We start from the raw sequence: 16,852 nt of genomic DNA on the forward strand, positions 1-16,852 counted from the left end.
TCCAGTTAAACAGTGTTTATGTACTCCTTTAGATATTCAAATCCACTGTTTGAAAAAACTTGGAAGTCATAAATTCACAACCTCTCTACCACCATCACTCCACCACCTCCCCAAACTGGAAAACTAGCAGGACCAGTAAATAGCTTTCTAGATAATGCAAAGTGGTTAAACACTGCTAGGATTTAAGTGGTCAAAATTCTATATATTATGCAGTTGCTACCAAGCCTTCAAATATTCAAGACGACTGCTTTCAAAAATGATGAAGCTCCATAGAAAAATTATGTTGAGGAAGGGGAAGAGAAGGATCCTCCTGGATTTGTGCTTCAATTTTGGGGTGGGGGAGATTGGGAGACCAAAGTATTCAAATAAATATAACAACAATTCTGAAAACAGGAAAGCACCAGTGGCCCTGCTGGGCTCGTGCAAGTTATTTAAGTTAATAAAGGATTAATGAATGGTTATCATGGGATGGCAAATAATTATAACTCTTCATGAAAGTGAAAGAAAGCTTCAAGGCTAAAACGCTCCTCTTCTGTAAAAATTGACCTGAATTTCTCTAGGTTGAACTGAAATAAACACAGTAAAGGTTCTAAGAACAGCCCATTGGAGACAGGAACCAGGACCCTTTGGACCTACACCCATTTTTTCACTTTAAAACGGGATTTGCTTGTTCTCTTGCCACAGCCAAAATGGAAAACCACTGACTTTTTTTTCCTTGATTGTGCTCTACACTATGGAGGCCACTGCCCATTTAACATGACTATTGTTTGAAGCCTGTGAAAAATGAAATTGGCATCTAAGTGGTTCAACCCTGTATAAACAAAATTACCTCTCCTTCCCCTGGCGTGGGCATGCACCTTTGTTAATAAAGATTTTAAGCATACTGAGAGTGATCAGGGACCTTTGTGTGGTCTGTCCTAAGAACCACTGGATTCCATTTGGCCTCCTACCCTACTGTATGGCAGGGGTCTATGATCACCTATATAGGCCAAAATCCATCTCTTCTCCAAAAAAGTTGATTCAAAAATATTTCACTACCCCTATTTTCTTTTAACATCTGGTATATCTTCACCTCACTGTACTAACAAATAATTCAAGTGACAGATTATTCATAATTCAAGGCTATGACATCAGGGAGAGCTGATCTACTTATAAACATAACCTGACTACATAGAGAACACTGTTCATAAGCATTGTGCTAGTGTTGTTTTTTACTTCCTGAGTATGCTGGCACAACGTTCATGCTTATGTGGCTAGAACCTGTCAGAGATCAGTCTCATAGTTGCGAAATAATTTCCTTATATTCTGAAACATATTCTAGAGAACAAAAAAAGTGAGTTACTAAAATAAAATTTTACAGGGATCACTGAAGAAGAATTTGGGGGTTCTAAACTTATATCTTAATAAAATTAAAGACAAATTATCAACAAAAAACTGAGAATTTTGCTCTTTTGTCTTCAAAGAGCAATTGTTCAACAAAAAATAAAAATATGCTGTTCTATTGTAATTCAGGAAACTATTTTAGAGTTTTGTTTCTAAATAATACTATAAAACCTGTAAAGATTTTGCTTATATAGTTTGTGTCTTAAGAGTTGTAGCATTCTCGAATAGGGTATGTTAAGAACCATAAGGAGGGGCTTCCCTGGTGGCGCAGTGGTTAAGAATCCACCTGCTAATGCAGGGGACACGGGTTCGAGTCCTGGTCTGGGAAGATCCCACATGCTGTGGAGCAACTAAACCTGTGCGCCACAACTACTGAGCCTGCGCCCTAGAGCCCGCGAGCCACAACTACTGAGCCCGTGTGCCACAACTACTGAAGCCCGCGTGCCTAGAGCCCATGCTCTGCAATGAGAAGCCCGCACACCGCAGCGATGAGTAGCCCCCACTCACCACAACTAGAGAAAGCCCACACGCAGCAATGAAGACCCGACGCAGCCAAAAAATAAAAAAATAAAAAAAAAGAACCATAAGGAATACACCCACTAGACTAATCTAAAGCTAATTTAATAAATAACATCATTCAAAAATTAGTACACAATTCCCCTGTAATTATTATAATTCCCAGTATCTACCTTATGTGGGTTACATCTGCAACATCCAAGTAAAATTTCTTCATTAATTTATGGAGGAAAAAAGTGGCTTAAAGCCATTTAATTCTATAATAATTAGGGTGGTTTATTTTTTCAATTATATAATCTTTGCAGCTATTCAATTTTCCCAGCTTTATGTTTGAGATACTGAAGTTTAGAAGAAAAAAAAAGAACACCGAACATAGAAGGCACTCAGGCAAAGGGTGATAAAACCAATGTTAATCTAACTGACTTACGTTGAATGTCTATTGATGAATGAAAGTACTTTGTCTACACAGCAGACTCCTACTTGTGTTATTTCCCAGTCTCTTGTCCAGGCTTCATGACATTCATGATATTAAAGAACCTGCTGAGGCATAATTAACTGGACAAAAGGGAAACTTTACCAAGACAGAGGCAATTCACAAGCCATTAACAGTTAAAAATTGTCAACTGGCAGACCTTCATTTCCCAATGCCTGAATTACAGCAACAGTCTCGTGATGGATCCCCTTTCTTGCTAGGATCTACCCCACTTCAAACTACCTTTGTGGCGCCCATTGACCACTGTCTAATGCTCATTCTGACCTCTGTATCTTTAAGTCGTTTCCCTGTCTAGAATGCTTGATCTATCTATGAAAAAGGCCAACCCAGCCGAATCCTACTTTGTCCACGAAGCCCTCCTATATAACCCCAGCCCACATTAGTCGTTGTCCAAACTCCTACAGACCTCATTGTCTCCATCACTCACTTGGCCATTAAGTCATATGTGACCTCATTACTTGTTTCCTGAATCTTGTCTCCTCAATATGACTGCAAGCTTTTTTAAATGCAGGAAGCATGGCTTATGTCTATTTTATAGATCACTCACCCGCACCCAAAAAGGAGCCTACCACAGTGTTCTGCCCACAACAGTTATATCACTTGTTGAACTGAAATATCAGAATTAACCATAATATGAAGAGCAGTACTAGCTTAGAATAAGAGATAGGTTTTGAGGTAAAACACACTGTCTTAAGATAATGCTGGCAAATAAATCCTGAAGCTTGAACAAATATTCATTTTTAAATGTCTATAAGCAAAGGGATAATCATGGTGGAATTTCTATTTTCTCCTTTAGAAGTGCAGAGGCATCTCTAAATGGAAGAAGTTAGAAACTGCTCCAAAATTCAAATTAATGCATTACAATTCAGTGCTATTACTTAAAAATGTCTGCACCTCTGCTAATGATAAAGAACCTCATACTGGTTGTGTAGACAACAGGGCAAATAAACAACTTTCAAGACCCATGACTTTACCATACCTATTATTTCACAGATGCCACTACCACATTTAGATGTGAGCTCTCCATTAGAAACAAATGTGTACACTGTAAGAAGCAATTTCAAAAAGTGCTTAACCAGTTTATACACACACATATGGACTGAAAGGCCTTACTTATAATATCCCATGAGGCAAGATGTCTTCCAATTTTCCATCTCTCTAGAAAACACATTTTTTCAGAAATATCAGGATTAACTGTCAAAACTAATGTTCTCCTTTAATGCTTTGGTCCCTCCTTCCACCTTTAAAAGTGGGTGAACAAGGGGCAAGCTCTGACCTGTCACAGATGTTTCCTTATATTATTATTAGCAAATTCGTTAGAAAGCCCTAAAGAACAGAGGATGAGATAACGACCTAAAAGGAAAGCTAGAAAATCAAGCTCTGTTCAAATACAGGTAGTTTGTATTAAGTCTACTAACAAAGCAAATGATAAATGCCAGGTCAAATACTAACTGAAATGCTACTAGTTTGAAATGTTTTTTAAAAATTGTTGTTTCTGCCTCTAATGCCTTTAATCTAGTTTATTCATAATTTTCAGTAAGTTTGGAAAAATAATACCTTAAAGCCTAAATTAGGCTCTCTTGTAAGAGGGGGAAGGGTAAGCTGGGACGAAGTGGGAGTAGGCTTCATGCATCTCTAATGTGGGTTGGTAAGATTTTTAAAAGATTCTCAACATTCCTATGAAAACTTACTTGCTTGAGGTAGAGCCACTATTACGTACCTTTAAAAAGTAAGCTAAACATGGTGCTTATAGTTAACAGTACTGTACACTTACAAAATGTGTTAACAGGTTCGATCGCATGTTATGTGTTTTTTACCACAATAAGAATAAACTTGCTAAAATCAGTATACATCTATATGATTAAAGAGAAATTCATTAACCAAAAATAGCTGATACTCCAGTTACCTCTAAGAGTGTAATTTGCAAATTAAATCGACCATAGTGGGTCCTGTTAAGAGACACTGGAGATAAGGTACAGAAGAGCCGAGTATACTCAGTAGGATGCCTTCCTATGACTGCATTCTGCAATCAGACATTACACCTGGGTCTCTCCTTTCATAGTATCTGTTCCATAATCTTTGTGATGGAGAATAACTATGAGCAGCAAGCTATGTAAAAGAAACGTCATACATCTAAGGAGAGGCTATTAATACCTAAATACACAGGCCTAAAAATAAGACACATCTGAATACCTGAGGATTTATAACTATGTCCCACGGCTCCCAAACTTACCCAGAGGCCTCGTTCTGAGGACACGATGTGAATGGTTTTCAACGTGGTCTCTAGGAAGCACTCGGGGGACCCGTACGCAAGTCCTCTTATGTTATTAAACTTCATGCTGTGCATCTGTTGCTGATAGGAATCATTTCTTTTTAACCAGAGTGCCACGACTCTTGGTCCTAAAGGAGGGACACCTAGGTTTGTATCATGTAAAATACGCTTCTTGCAGCAGTCCCGCTCCAGACTCCACACTTGGTCTCTTTATCTGCCCTGAATCCAGGCATCACCTCACTTGACAACAATCTCATTTTTCTCCTTCCCTGATCCCCACGTGCCCCCTACTCCTGCCTCCAGCCCTGTGTGACTCTCTGTCTCCACAGAGCCATGCTTTCTGTGTGGAAGGGTGGATTTCTGCAAAACAACTTGCCAAACAGGGCAATGGTTAGAGGACTTCGTAGAGTAAAATACACCGCAAACCACCTATCACCTCATTAGTGTCAGAGAAATAGAAGCAGTATCATTCCCATTTGTTCTTGTGGGGTTTTTTTAAATTGACAAGGGTGTGGGGTAGATGGATCCAGGAAATGAACAAACGTTTTCAACCACTGACTGCCTAGCCCCCTACTTCTACCATCAAAGAGCTATTCCACAAAATCAAGTACCTGGCCAACCTACTGGCAAGTTTTTTGTTTCTAATGCAAACAAAGCATGGGAGTTTCTGTTTGCCTTAATCATGGGGAACTTCATGAAATGCATCGAAAGGAATACTCTAACATAGAAAAAAGGCCAGAAGACTTCATGAGATTCTTCTTTAGTGAATAAATCACCAACACTGTCTTCCACGTACCACCTTAAAAAAAAAAGTGAAAAGAGCACCCAGCATCTAAACACTTACCTCACTGTTGTTCAAAATCAGGATACAGAGAGTATTTGTCTTACTACAATGAGGTTTGTACTGAGGTCCAAGTTGTACCAGAGATGTAACTTATTTGCACCCAAACCACCTATACCTAACCATGTGGTCTTTAGGCTACATAAGCAATACTACTGTCACAGAGAAGAAGCACACCAACGTGACTAGCACATGAGCATTTCTTTGAGGCAGACACAGTGCTGTGGCCGTTAGGCTGACAGCACCAAAACCGATTTTTCATAGATCCCATACTATGAGAATGACTCAAAGATCCACCAGTGCCTGAAGCAAAGCAGAGAATCTGGTGTCACCACCTTGCAGCAATCCAAGATCTCACTATAAGATATGTTACTAGAATTGTGTGTCATATGCTTACAGAAAGCATATGGAATGGCAAGGCGAGCTACATAGGCAGTTAAGTCAATCTCACTCCTTTCCATTACTAGAGAGCTGGTCAGCATCTTCTGGCAGGATATTGCATAATACAGTCAACTGTGCTCTCCCAGCATTGCATGTGGCTTTGGGTCACAGTGTGGATTATCTGTAAAATGAAACAGGGGAAAGGCAAGAATCATCAAGACTATCACAGACCTTATTTTAAAAACTAATATTAGCAGGCCTGGGCTCAAGCAGAACTTTTCACATTTGCCTATCCACTGAAGATTGCAAAGATCACAAAGCAATATGGCTAATCCTGTCCACTGATAACATGTCTCTTTCATTGCTGAGCAAAGCTGCAAAACAGATCCAGCTTGATTCTTTATTTTCTAAGCTTGAGCACATAGGACCTAGAATCTAGTACCAAACAGTACTCGCAGTCCTTCACAAATTTCCTTTAATCCAAGGCCTGAAACTATTGGTTGGCCAAAAAGTTCGTTCGGGTTTTTCTGTAAGATCATACGGAAAACCCTTGAACGAACTTTTTGGCCAACCCAATACAAGTTTCTGAGATGGTCCTCCACGAGGCTCTATTTTGTTGACAACTGTGCTGTGATAAACACATAAGGAAATATAAGAGTCACTGAGTGCTTTCAAATTGATAAGCCTGAAGACTGAGAAAATGTATAAACCTACATTAGGGAAACCCAACATTCTGTCAGGTATTTTTACTAGCAAGACAAAGCTTAAAACTATCACTGATCTCTACCCACTTCGGCAGTTCAAAGTCACAACTGGGGAGACAGGGAGGCTGGAGAGATCCCAAGATCATCACAATAGCTCTTTGCTGCTCTGTGGTTCTGTTAATTAAAAAAGAAATAACATTTGCTAACTGCCAACACTTGAAATATACATATTAAGAAATCTGATTTCAGGTGACCAACTATTTGTTTCATCCCATCCCCTCCCTCACCATGTTTTTAACTGACACCACCATCCTCCTGGTTTCTCAGACTTACAAACTCTGAATTATGTTCAAAGCCTCACTTGCCCCAGCAATGGGAATTTCGTAGATTTTTTTTTTTCTGCAATGCCTCTTTACTCACATGCAATCACCTGATTTCAGATCCTCATCCAAGAGCTCTCTCAGCTATCTTTATACGTGATCCAAATTCGATCAAACCAACATGTCTTCTCCTCCTTTCTCTCAAATTAGATAACAGTTGGGAATAGGTGAAAGGTGGGCGGGGTAGGTTCTTACACTTGGGATCAAATTTCATCGCCATTCCAACAGAGCTGTTGAACAAACTTTTCCTGAGCACAAGAATAGCTAGGCACAGAGCCAAGAAAAGAAGAGGCAATGATGGAAACCAAAAAACAGGTGAGCTGCAGTCTTTCCACTCCTACACAAAACTTGGTCCTAGAGTGCGAGTCTCTGCATACACTGACAACTTCTTCCACTTCTTGATTTTTCAACATTCCTTTATTCACAAACTCTGTCCCTGGGGCGCATTCCCTACTTTTGCAACGCCAGTTTTCCTCCTGCCCTCATCACCTTAAGCCTCGCTGGGCTCCCCTACCTTGAGACTCTTCTCCTTCCAATTCATCCCACATTCTAGAGGACTCGTCTGCAAATTCTGTTCCCTTCCTAACATGGGAAACTATAATCAGATCCAATATTTCTTATCCAGCATTCCCAGAGGGTTCCCAAGACAAAAGGCTACTTTCCATTTCCTTGAAGTTTTATGATCTTAGAGACCAGAGCAAGGGGATTGGTATGGCGAATGCTGAGTGTGCAAGTTGCTGACTGAAGACAGCTGCTGGGAATCCCCAAGTGCTGTGGCAAGGGGTGTGGCGGTGACAGCAACTGGTTTGAGAACAACCAAGTAAGACTTCCAGATCTACTGGTCATACCGACTCTTACCAATAGTCTCTGTACTTCTGCCATTTAAAACCTTGGCTGAAAAGTTGTCTTCTCCCAAAAGCCTTCTTCCTGAGCACTCCTTTACCCCACGTCATTACCATGCTTAGGTACAACATTTTTCATGTATCTAATTCACCCGTAATCATGTATACATTGCTCTGTAAGCATTTTAAGAAACTTTGATATCTGTATCATATCTTGAACAAGACTGTGAGTTCTGTGAGGATAGAACTATTTCTTCTATTTCTCTAGTTTCCATCCACGGAACTCAGCATAATGTATATGCTAAAAAAAAAACAAAAAACGGGTTTTTTCCCCAGTGACATATAATTTCCACTCAGCTACTCAACACTAACATTTTTAAGGTTGAGCAAGTTTGAAAGTATGATACATTAAAAGCTGCAGAAAATACACCCACACTTGATAGAAAAGATGCCACTTATAGTTGGACCAAACATAAAATACGCCCCGCCCAACCAGCTATATTATTGCCCCATACTTTTTCCTCTGGGCGCTTTTCTTTCTACTACATAAGCTTGTGGCTCATTTTTGCTCTTAGCAACACTAACTACAGAAGCTCAACTCTAAATAAGTTTACTGTTGGGAATCTACTCTTCCCACCTACACAACCACTGGCTTCCCACACTGTTTCCAGTGTCCTGTGAGCGACTGCCCAATTACTGATTGTGGAAAGACAGCTTACACACTGAAGGTCCATTCTTGGCAGCCCCTGGGTTTTACTGCTGGTCCTCACTCACTTAGCTTAATTGATTCAGAACAGTATCAAAAAGAGACATTATTACACAAGTTTGGGGAAAAAAAGACTATTTAAGAAAATTTAAATGCAAAAGCCCTGGTCATTGTGCTGCTTTAAAACAGGCAAGCATGTGTGACATGGAGAGAACAGAAAAACGCCTATTGAAATAGGGAACTTTGACTAATCTCATTGCACAAGTTTTAGTGTTTCACACATATACATTCTCAAAAAGATGGTCTGTTAATGGGAAGCACAACTGACTTCAAAATTATAATAAATTGCCATAATAGGGTATAGTGTTTTAACGCAAATACAATTTCAAAAAGTGTACAGTCTTTTAAAGACAACAATGTGAATGTTAGTATGTTTCTGAGAAACACATACTAGAAAAAAGCAACTTATGCATGGGCTAACAGAGCATTTTTCTCTTTCTCAGTAGTGGTCCTTCTTCCCACTGGACTGAGAGATCCCAGCAGAGGTTCCTTCTTGGTTGCTACCCACTAACTGGGACCTGAACACAGCACAAACACAATACATAAGCAAGAAAAATCATGAGCTAGATTATCACTCCCTTTGGCCACATGGGGGAGAAGGTAAAATAAGCAACGAGTTTTCCTTTGTAACTAAATATACCTTGCCCTACGTACACCTTTATGCATGGATATAAAAATAATTTTGTAATTTATATTTCTACATCCTACCATTTCAGTCACTGATGGTTTTTACAGCATAAATGACAACTGGGGGCATGCCTGCTTTTTTTTCCTATCAGTAAGACAGGACACCGGACTGCCTTCCAATGGAAATCAACACTGTTGCAAAACAACCCATATAACACATCCAAAAATGCTCAACAATTTTTCAGACAATTTTTTTAAAAAAAGAAGAACTATATGTTATGACCATTACGCTAGCGTGGATAAGGAAATCTGTACTGGCTTAGTAGCATCATCCGCAAGAAACACATACACCTTCCGGCCATTCTGGTCAGTCTTCATCCAAAAAGGACATACTAGAAATATAATAGTTTGTGTTTAAAATGCTGATTTAATATCACTTTGACCTGAGCTGCATTATCAAATCATCTTTTTTACTAACATGCGATAGGATTGTTACTGTTCTGGTGAAACAAAGTGCCTACCTCTCACCTCCTTAGAGCAACCCAATTCCTCCCAAGCACACAGAGAAACAGTAATTTGACTACTGCGACAAGAAAAAGGTAATTGTTCAAACACCTGATCAGAGTCTCTCAAAATCTGCATGTCCAGGAGTGGATTTTTAAAAAATACATTTTGTTCACTGCAATGGAAAAGCCACACTTATTGACGTTTAATAGTAAAACATATTTTATGTGCTATGGTCTATACAGAATGTAGTACTGCATTAACTTCAAAGGTGGTAAGAAGATTAAAATTAAAAGTTCATGGGATGTGACATGCAACACAGCATTAAAGATATAAAGACTGAACAATCCCAGTCCCTTAGCAGGATCCTTTTATATTTCTTTGTTAATGAGGGAAATTCTTAAAATGCAATCCAGCAAGCGTTAAGTATAAGTAAAAGCTTTCAAAATCTCATCACAACATGTTATTTAAGCGAACTAATCATCAAAGCCTTTTTTATGGGAACAGAGGGGGACTTTAATTACTAAAATCAATACAACTCACTTAAACATATACTTGAGCTGCTTTTAATTCCTAAAATGTGCCCCCCACATTTAACAATTTCTGAAAAAAGACCGAAAATCGTACCACAGGTTTCCAGGTGAGGGTTTCCTCCCTGCCAACCCCACCTCGGACTGAAACCATCCCAAGAACCTCAGACTCTTATGATGATCTTGGCAGCCTTCAACCTCCCTGGTGCTAAGTTAGAAAGACCACGATAAAATATACTAACACGGAAGCAGGAAGTTTTATACTGGAAACTGACAGTGAAAACTGCCCTTCCCTTACAGTTGCTCAACTACTTTATTCAGGTCTTCACCGCTCTCTAACCCAGTGGGTCTCAACTTGTGGTCCTGGGAACTGTAGCGGCAGCATCACCAGGGAGCTTGTTAGAAATGCAAATTCACGGCTCCACCCCAGACCGACTGAATCAGAAACTCTGGGAATGGGGCCCAGCAATTTGTGTTTTAACAAGCACTACAGGAGCTTATGATGTACCCTAAAGTTCGAGAACCACTCCTCCCCAAACTTTAATGTGCATAAGAATCACCTGGGGAGCTTGTTAAACTGCAGATTCAAATTCAGCAGGTCTGAGGTGGGGGTCTGTGAACCTACATTTCAAACAAGTCCCCAGGTGATGTCTTCTGCAGACCACACTGCAAGTGTTTCCCAAACTGGCTGTTCACCAAAAATCACCCAGGGTGCTCATAAAATCCGAGTACCCAGGAACCACCCCAGACCAAATTAATCGGAATCTCAGGAGAAAGGCCTAGTCGAATACAACCACTGGTTCTCCTCCTCAGCTGCATGTTAAAATCACCTGGAGAGCTTTTAATAATCCTGATGCCCAGGCCCCATCCAAGACCAATTAAATCAGAATCTCTGGGGTTGGGACCCTGGCATCCATATTTTTTAATAACTCTTCAGTGATTCGAATGTGCATCCAAGGTTGAGAGCGACGGTTCTGGAGTCTAACTGGCTCGACACCTGGCACAGTGGATCCCTTTATGGTAGCAAATGGTTTCCTATAACGTGGCTGTGTTCCCGTCTATTCAATATAAATCTAAGAGCTCTGACTTTGAACAGTAAAATGCACCTAAAGTCATTTTTTTAATCATGTCTTGAATCTTAGTTCTGTGGGCAAATGTGGCTGTGCAACTGAGACCAAGGATTCAGTAATTCATTCCTCACTTTGAACACAAATGTTACCTGGTTTCCAATAAACAGATTTCCACTGTCCTCCCAAGTCCCAGCTACTGCTACCTATTCGCAATGAGGTAGGTACTCCAAGAAACAGCAGCAACAGTGAAGAACTTGTATCTACACAGCCTTTTCCTATAGTGACATCCTCCCCGCCAAACCTGAAACAGATAGATCACTGGAAATCTCTAATAACCTTCCAGAGTGGAAGGGTCACTGATGAAGCTAGAACTTCTAAGCCTATAAAAGGCAGATTTCACCAGTGACAGACATTTTGACAGAAAGGTCCTGGGAAGGGATGAAAACGGTGTGCTTTCCCACAGGAGAATGTGCCACTGTCGAAAGCACGTCTTCTGGTGGACAGAGAGACAGGACCTGAAACAGCACTGCTCATGACACCACGATCCTAATAACTCTGACGAAAAAAAGAAAAGCAATGTGCCCATTTCTGTCTTATGGCCCCCAGCACCAAGCCACACTAATAAGTACACAATGCTATTAAATATGTAAAACAGAAAGAAAATGGGTTCTGGTTACTAAGGCACTGTCAAGTGATTATAGTTATTTCACTCCCATAATCAAACACTGCTTTTAAGAAACTTTCCTGAATTTTTCCACCGTCCACCTCAAAAATGACTTTAAGATAAATGAAAATAAGATGCAGTCCTCTTTCCACTTAAGTGAACTTTCCTTCTCCCCTTGGTCATGTTCAGCGGCTCTTCTAAATTCGTTGTTTGGTAGAATACATGACACAGCCAAGGCCTGCTAAATAATAGTTATTATTCTTCCACCATCATTTCAACATATCCACAGTGGTCAAAAGGGTGTCTTATTTTTTTCTGTTTAATTCCATGAAAAAGAAATCCAGTGGGTGGACTATTAGAGGAGAATCAATACCTAAATACGTGTGCAAAGTAGCCACTGTTAAATGACATTTTCAAAAGCATTTTCTGTATGAGCTGGTCAAGCTCACTTTCCTTTTAAAATTCTTGTTACAGTCATTCAGTTAACCCAAACTCACTTTAAAATGTGTGAAAATAGCACCTCCTGAAAGTGTGTTCGCATATGCTTTGGAGCAATGGAGCGTGAATAGTAAAACAGCCTTTGCCAAACTCATATAACTAAACAGGAGTGAATTTTTGCAGTCCCATGACTTTGCTGAGCCAACCTATGTATCATCCCCGGACTGGCTTTAATACATCATAGACATCCAAGAGAAGACAGAAAAGTCACAAATAAGTGACTCAACCTAATAAATATTTCATAGATTTTTTTTAAACATGGCAGTCTTTTCCAAAACGAATTCTACTTCTTAACCAAAAACTAAATTGGCTAAGTATAGGTGTGGGTTTAGGATTTAAGCTTTTAGAATTAAAACTATGAAACTTATCAAGATATTTAATTTATTTGACAAAGTATCAGTCTCTATGCTCTTTCATGCATTTCTTATGAACCAATGCCCAAAGAGGAACCAAGTCTGAAAGAAAAAGCACAGACCACAGAAGAGTGGCAAAAATACAAAATTAAATACATTTCAAGCATCAAAGCCAAAGAAAACAAACGAAGCAAATTTATAATTTCCAGGACACTTTGTTGTAATTTCCACTTTACATATTAATTGAATATTTTTAGTCTAGGCAGAAGTGTTTATACGTATCCAGTCACAGTCTAATCCCCTAATCTCACAAAATGAAAAGAAGCAGTTTAAAAAGAACATCAATTCAGGTATTTATGATATGGGGACAAGGGGCACTTGTCTTAGCTAGAAAAAGGGTTGATGCTTTTCAGTATAAGTTTCACTGAAATTTTTCTCTATTATTTTTCCTGTTGATGCTAAGTACTCATAATAAAAACAATCACCCTCTTTGTCATTCTGCCCTTCCTTGGGCTTTACATTCTGTCTAGCGTTTAACTCAAAAAGTCAGTTTGCACTCAGTTTACACATTAAAAAAAACAACATATGCCCCATCTCCCACACATCCAAGCGGACAGGGACCAGAATTAACCTGGCTTTTAGCTGTAACAGTGTTATTTTAAATAATCTCAACCACACACTTGAAGGATAAAATAACTAAAAGGACAAAACCGAAGGAAACCGTAAAAATTCCTACACACTTACTGTTCAACTATTTCTCGAACTGTCGAGCCTAACATGGGTTTCTTAAAAGTGAAATCGACACAAAAGCGAAGGTACGCTTAATGTACAAACTGACAGTGGCTCTATGGGGACAGCTCTCTTTGAATGAGCTATTACCCAGACGGTGAAATGAAAAAAAAAAAAAAGTCTCACTCTTTAAATGTGAGAGAGCCGGCGGTGCGCTTCACTAGAAACACATTTTAATGGGTATGTTCGGATAAAAATAGGTACTAAGGGAAAATGTGCTTTGAAGGAAACCTCCTCCCTCCCCAGGACACAAGGAAACCCGAAAGAAAAAGATGGGTAAACTTCACTGGCTCCGGAGCTAAGTTCCATCACTAGCAGAACAGAAGTTGGATAGGTGCTATTTTTCACGCTGCAATGGAAGAGTAACTCTCCATGTGCAAGGTACGCGGGGCGGGAATACCGGCGGGGCTTTCACAGGGGGTCAAGGAAACCCAAGCCAGGAGAAGTCAACATCGTGAGGGAACCAGACCTCCCAAACCCGGGCGAATGAGACGCAGGGTGGCGAAGGAGAGGAGAGGGTCAAAACTCCTCGAAGTTACCTCAAAGAGAAAGTGAACACCTCTGGGAACCAGCGCGCCATCTCTCGCGGCAGCACCCCGCTCCAAGTGTGAGGCGCTTGCCTCTGAGGGCAGAAAGCGCGGGGTGCCCTTACTCAGAGCGAGCGGCTCCGGGGACCCGGGGCAGCGAGAGGGGCAGGGGCAACGGCCGGCGGGGAGGCTGACTCGTACTTTACCTCAACTCTGAGCCCCATCCCGAGCGCAAGGGAGAGGGCGGCGGTGGGCACGGTACTCACTAGGGCTCGTTGGTGAACCGGGGGGTCCGGGGCTGCTGGTATCCGTACAGGTGACAGTAGAGCACATCGAAGCAAAAGCAGCACATCTCCGCTGACACCACCATCTTCCGGGAGCCGGGCGATGAGGACGAGGCGGCGGACGACAAGGAGGGCGAGGGTGAGGTGGCGGCGGACGGGGGAGAAAGTAGGGTGCCCACTCCGCAGCTCGGAGGGGGCGACAGGGAGATTCCCCCGCCGCCGCCGCCGCAGCCCTGAGGGGGAGAGAGGGTACAGCCGCTGCCGCTACCTCCTCCGGCTAGACCTCCTAGCCCGTTGAGCCGCGTACCGGCGCCTCCTAGTCCCAGCTCCCCGGCTCGGCACTGGCTCTCTCCGCTGCAGTGGGAGGAGGAGGAGGCGCCACCACCGCCACCAGAGCCAGAGGGGGGCGAACTGGACAGTTTCTGCTTCTTCACCCCGCAGCAACCCGCCGCCATCTTGGAACACTCTCCCCCACGCAGCGCTTCCGACCCATAAGTGAGGCGAGCTGGCGGCGGGGGCGAGCACGCTGCGGCCCCGGACGCCGGGGGCGCGCCTGGGGCTCGCGGGCCACGCGCGCGCGCGCCGCTACCTGACCCGGACGCCCGGCCACGCGGCCAGCCCTCGCGCGCCCCCGCCCCGGCGCGCGCCCCGCGCTTTCGCGGCTCTGCACCTCGCGCCTGTCCCGCCGGCCTCGCGCCTCCTCCTCCGAGCCGAGCCTCAGCCTCCCGCCCCGCGGCTCTCAGAGGATGAAAGACGCGAAGCCCAGTAGGAAGGAAGGAGAAGGAAAGAAGAAGAAAGCGGAGAGTGGGAGCAAAGGGAAGAGGTGGGCACGCCCCGGGTCAGAGGAGGGAAAGGGAAACTAGTGGGAGGGGAGGGGGGGGAGAAAGAAGAAAGTCCGAAGTAAGTGTCCGAGTCTCAAAGCCCAGCTCGATGACGGGCGCTGCACATAGTGTTAGTGACACTTGAGCTGAGTTACGTGGAACCTGAGCCACCGGCCTCAAATACGCTGGGTTCTGAACTGCCAGAGTGTGAGCAAGCAGGTGCTCAGAGCTCCACACCTGAGATCGCCCCTCTAAAGTCTGTACAAATCAGTCGGGGAAATGGCCACACTGCAGTGGCTCAATCTGAGCACGCACCAGAAGTTTTCCAAGATTATGGTAAAAGAGCAATACTCTTTCCATTCTTTATCAACGAATACTGCAGCCCGATTGAATCTATATATCCTCTGTTTGTTCCTCAACTTCCCCTCCTAGCCCCGTGAAGACGTTTAAAAGCAAAACATAAAGTCCTAACCAACACCTCACTGGTTCACAGATGTTAATTGTGCTCTGGAACTTGTGGCGGTGGGTAATTGGGAGAAGGGGCTGGCTTGGGAACAAAGCAAATTAGAAATATATCTGTAGTCAGCATAGATCTTACAGGTAAATAGGGCAGGTAGTATACTTAGTCACAAGTTGAAAGATTTTGTTTAGGTATATAATTAGATAGTCGTTAGTATTCATTTTAAAAATTTCTCAAAGAATGCTTGGATGGATGAGGTAGATGATTGAGTCAGTCCCATTCTGGGCACCCGAGACAATCATCAAATGTAAAAATTCATAGAAATGAACCTGATAGAAACAAAGTGTAAGTTTTTTTGCATCGTGTCCACGCCATGCCAAAACATCTAGACAAAGTGAGGTATCTATCTGCATACTTGGAGGCATCAGAGGATTGATCAGATTTGTCAACTTGGAGCTAAAATGTGTGGGATCTTGCAAATAGGTGAGGGCTGTTCATTCCACTTGGGGGAAAAATAAGTTTATTCATTCAACAAATATTGAGCCTCTGTGCCATAGTATGTGCATGACACTGTACTTATGTTAAAATCCAGGAAGTACGCTTCCCACTCTCAAAGAGTTTATGAACTAAGTCAGATCTGTGTACCTAATCAGATAAATAGCTACTATTTATTGAGCACTTTTTGGGTTCTGAGTACCATGCCTCATCTTACCCCATAACCCTTCAAATAATACGTTACGTCATTTGATCCTCACAGTAACCCTCTGAAGTTGCTCATTTACAGATGAGGAAATTGAACCTCAGTAGTAACTTGCCGAACATCACATACCTAGAAAGTGATGGAGTCAGGATTTGAACGCAGGCATGTCTGACTCCAAAAACCATGCCGTTGTGCTACACTGCATCTCAATACCAGTGTATGATAGAAAGCTAGAGATGGATAAAAGATGGTGACATTAAGCTACAGTAGGTGGAACGGAGGTTAAATAAAAATAAGAACTTAGTTTTTATGGAAAGATTGAGAAACACTGAAATATGTTACCAAGGAAAGATGAAGACTCTCCTTAAAGAGAGATTTTATGAAATAGACAGATCAATTGTCTAGGATGGTTAGATACAACCTGAAGACAAAAGAGATGGTTTAACT

The 16,852-nt window shown here is 42.0% G+C and overlaps 1 protein-coding gene across 1 annotated transcript in view; it reads right to left on the minus strand.

Annotated features, from left to right (window-relative positions):
* AMMECR1 (AMMECR nuclear protein 1) overlaps window positions 1-14,888 on the minus strand; it is a 105,682-nt gene extending 90,794 nt beyond the window's left edge. Inside the window, exon 1 of the mRNA XM_036840693.1 lies at window positions 14,407-14,888. Coding sequence (XP_036696588.1) covers window positions 14,407-14,879 — 473 coding nt within the window. The 5' untranslated portion in view covers window positions 14,880-14,888. The remainder of the gene's footprint in view (window positions 1-14,406) is intronic.
* Window positions 14,889-16,852: the final 1,964 nt, after the last annotated feature.

This window comes from Balaenoptera musculus, chromosome X (genome assembly GCF_009873245.2).
Source record: "Balaenoptera musculus isolate JJ_BM4_2016_0621 chromosome X, mBalMus1.pri.v3, whole genome shotgun sequence".
Lineage (NCBI taxonomy): Eukaryota > Metazoa > Chordata > Mammalia > Artiodactyla > Balaenopteridae > Balaenoptera > Balaenoptera musculus.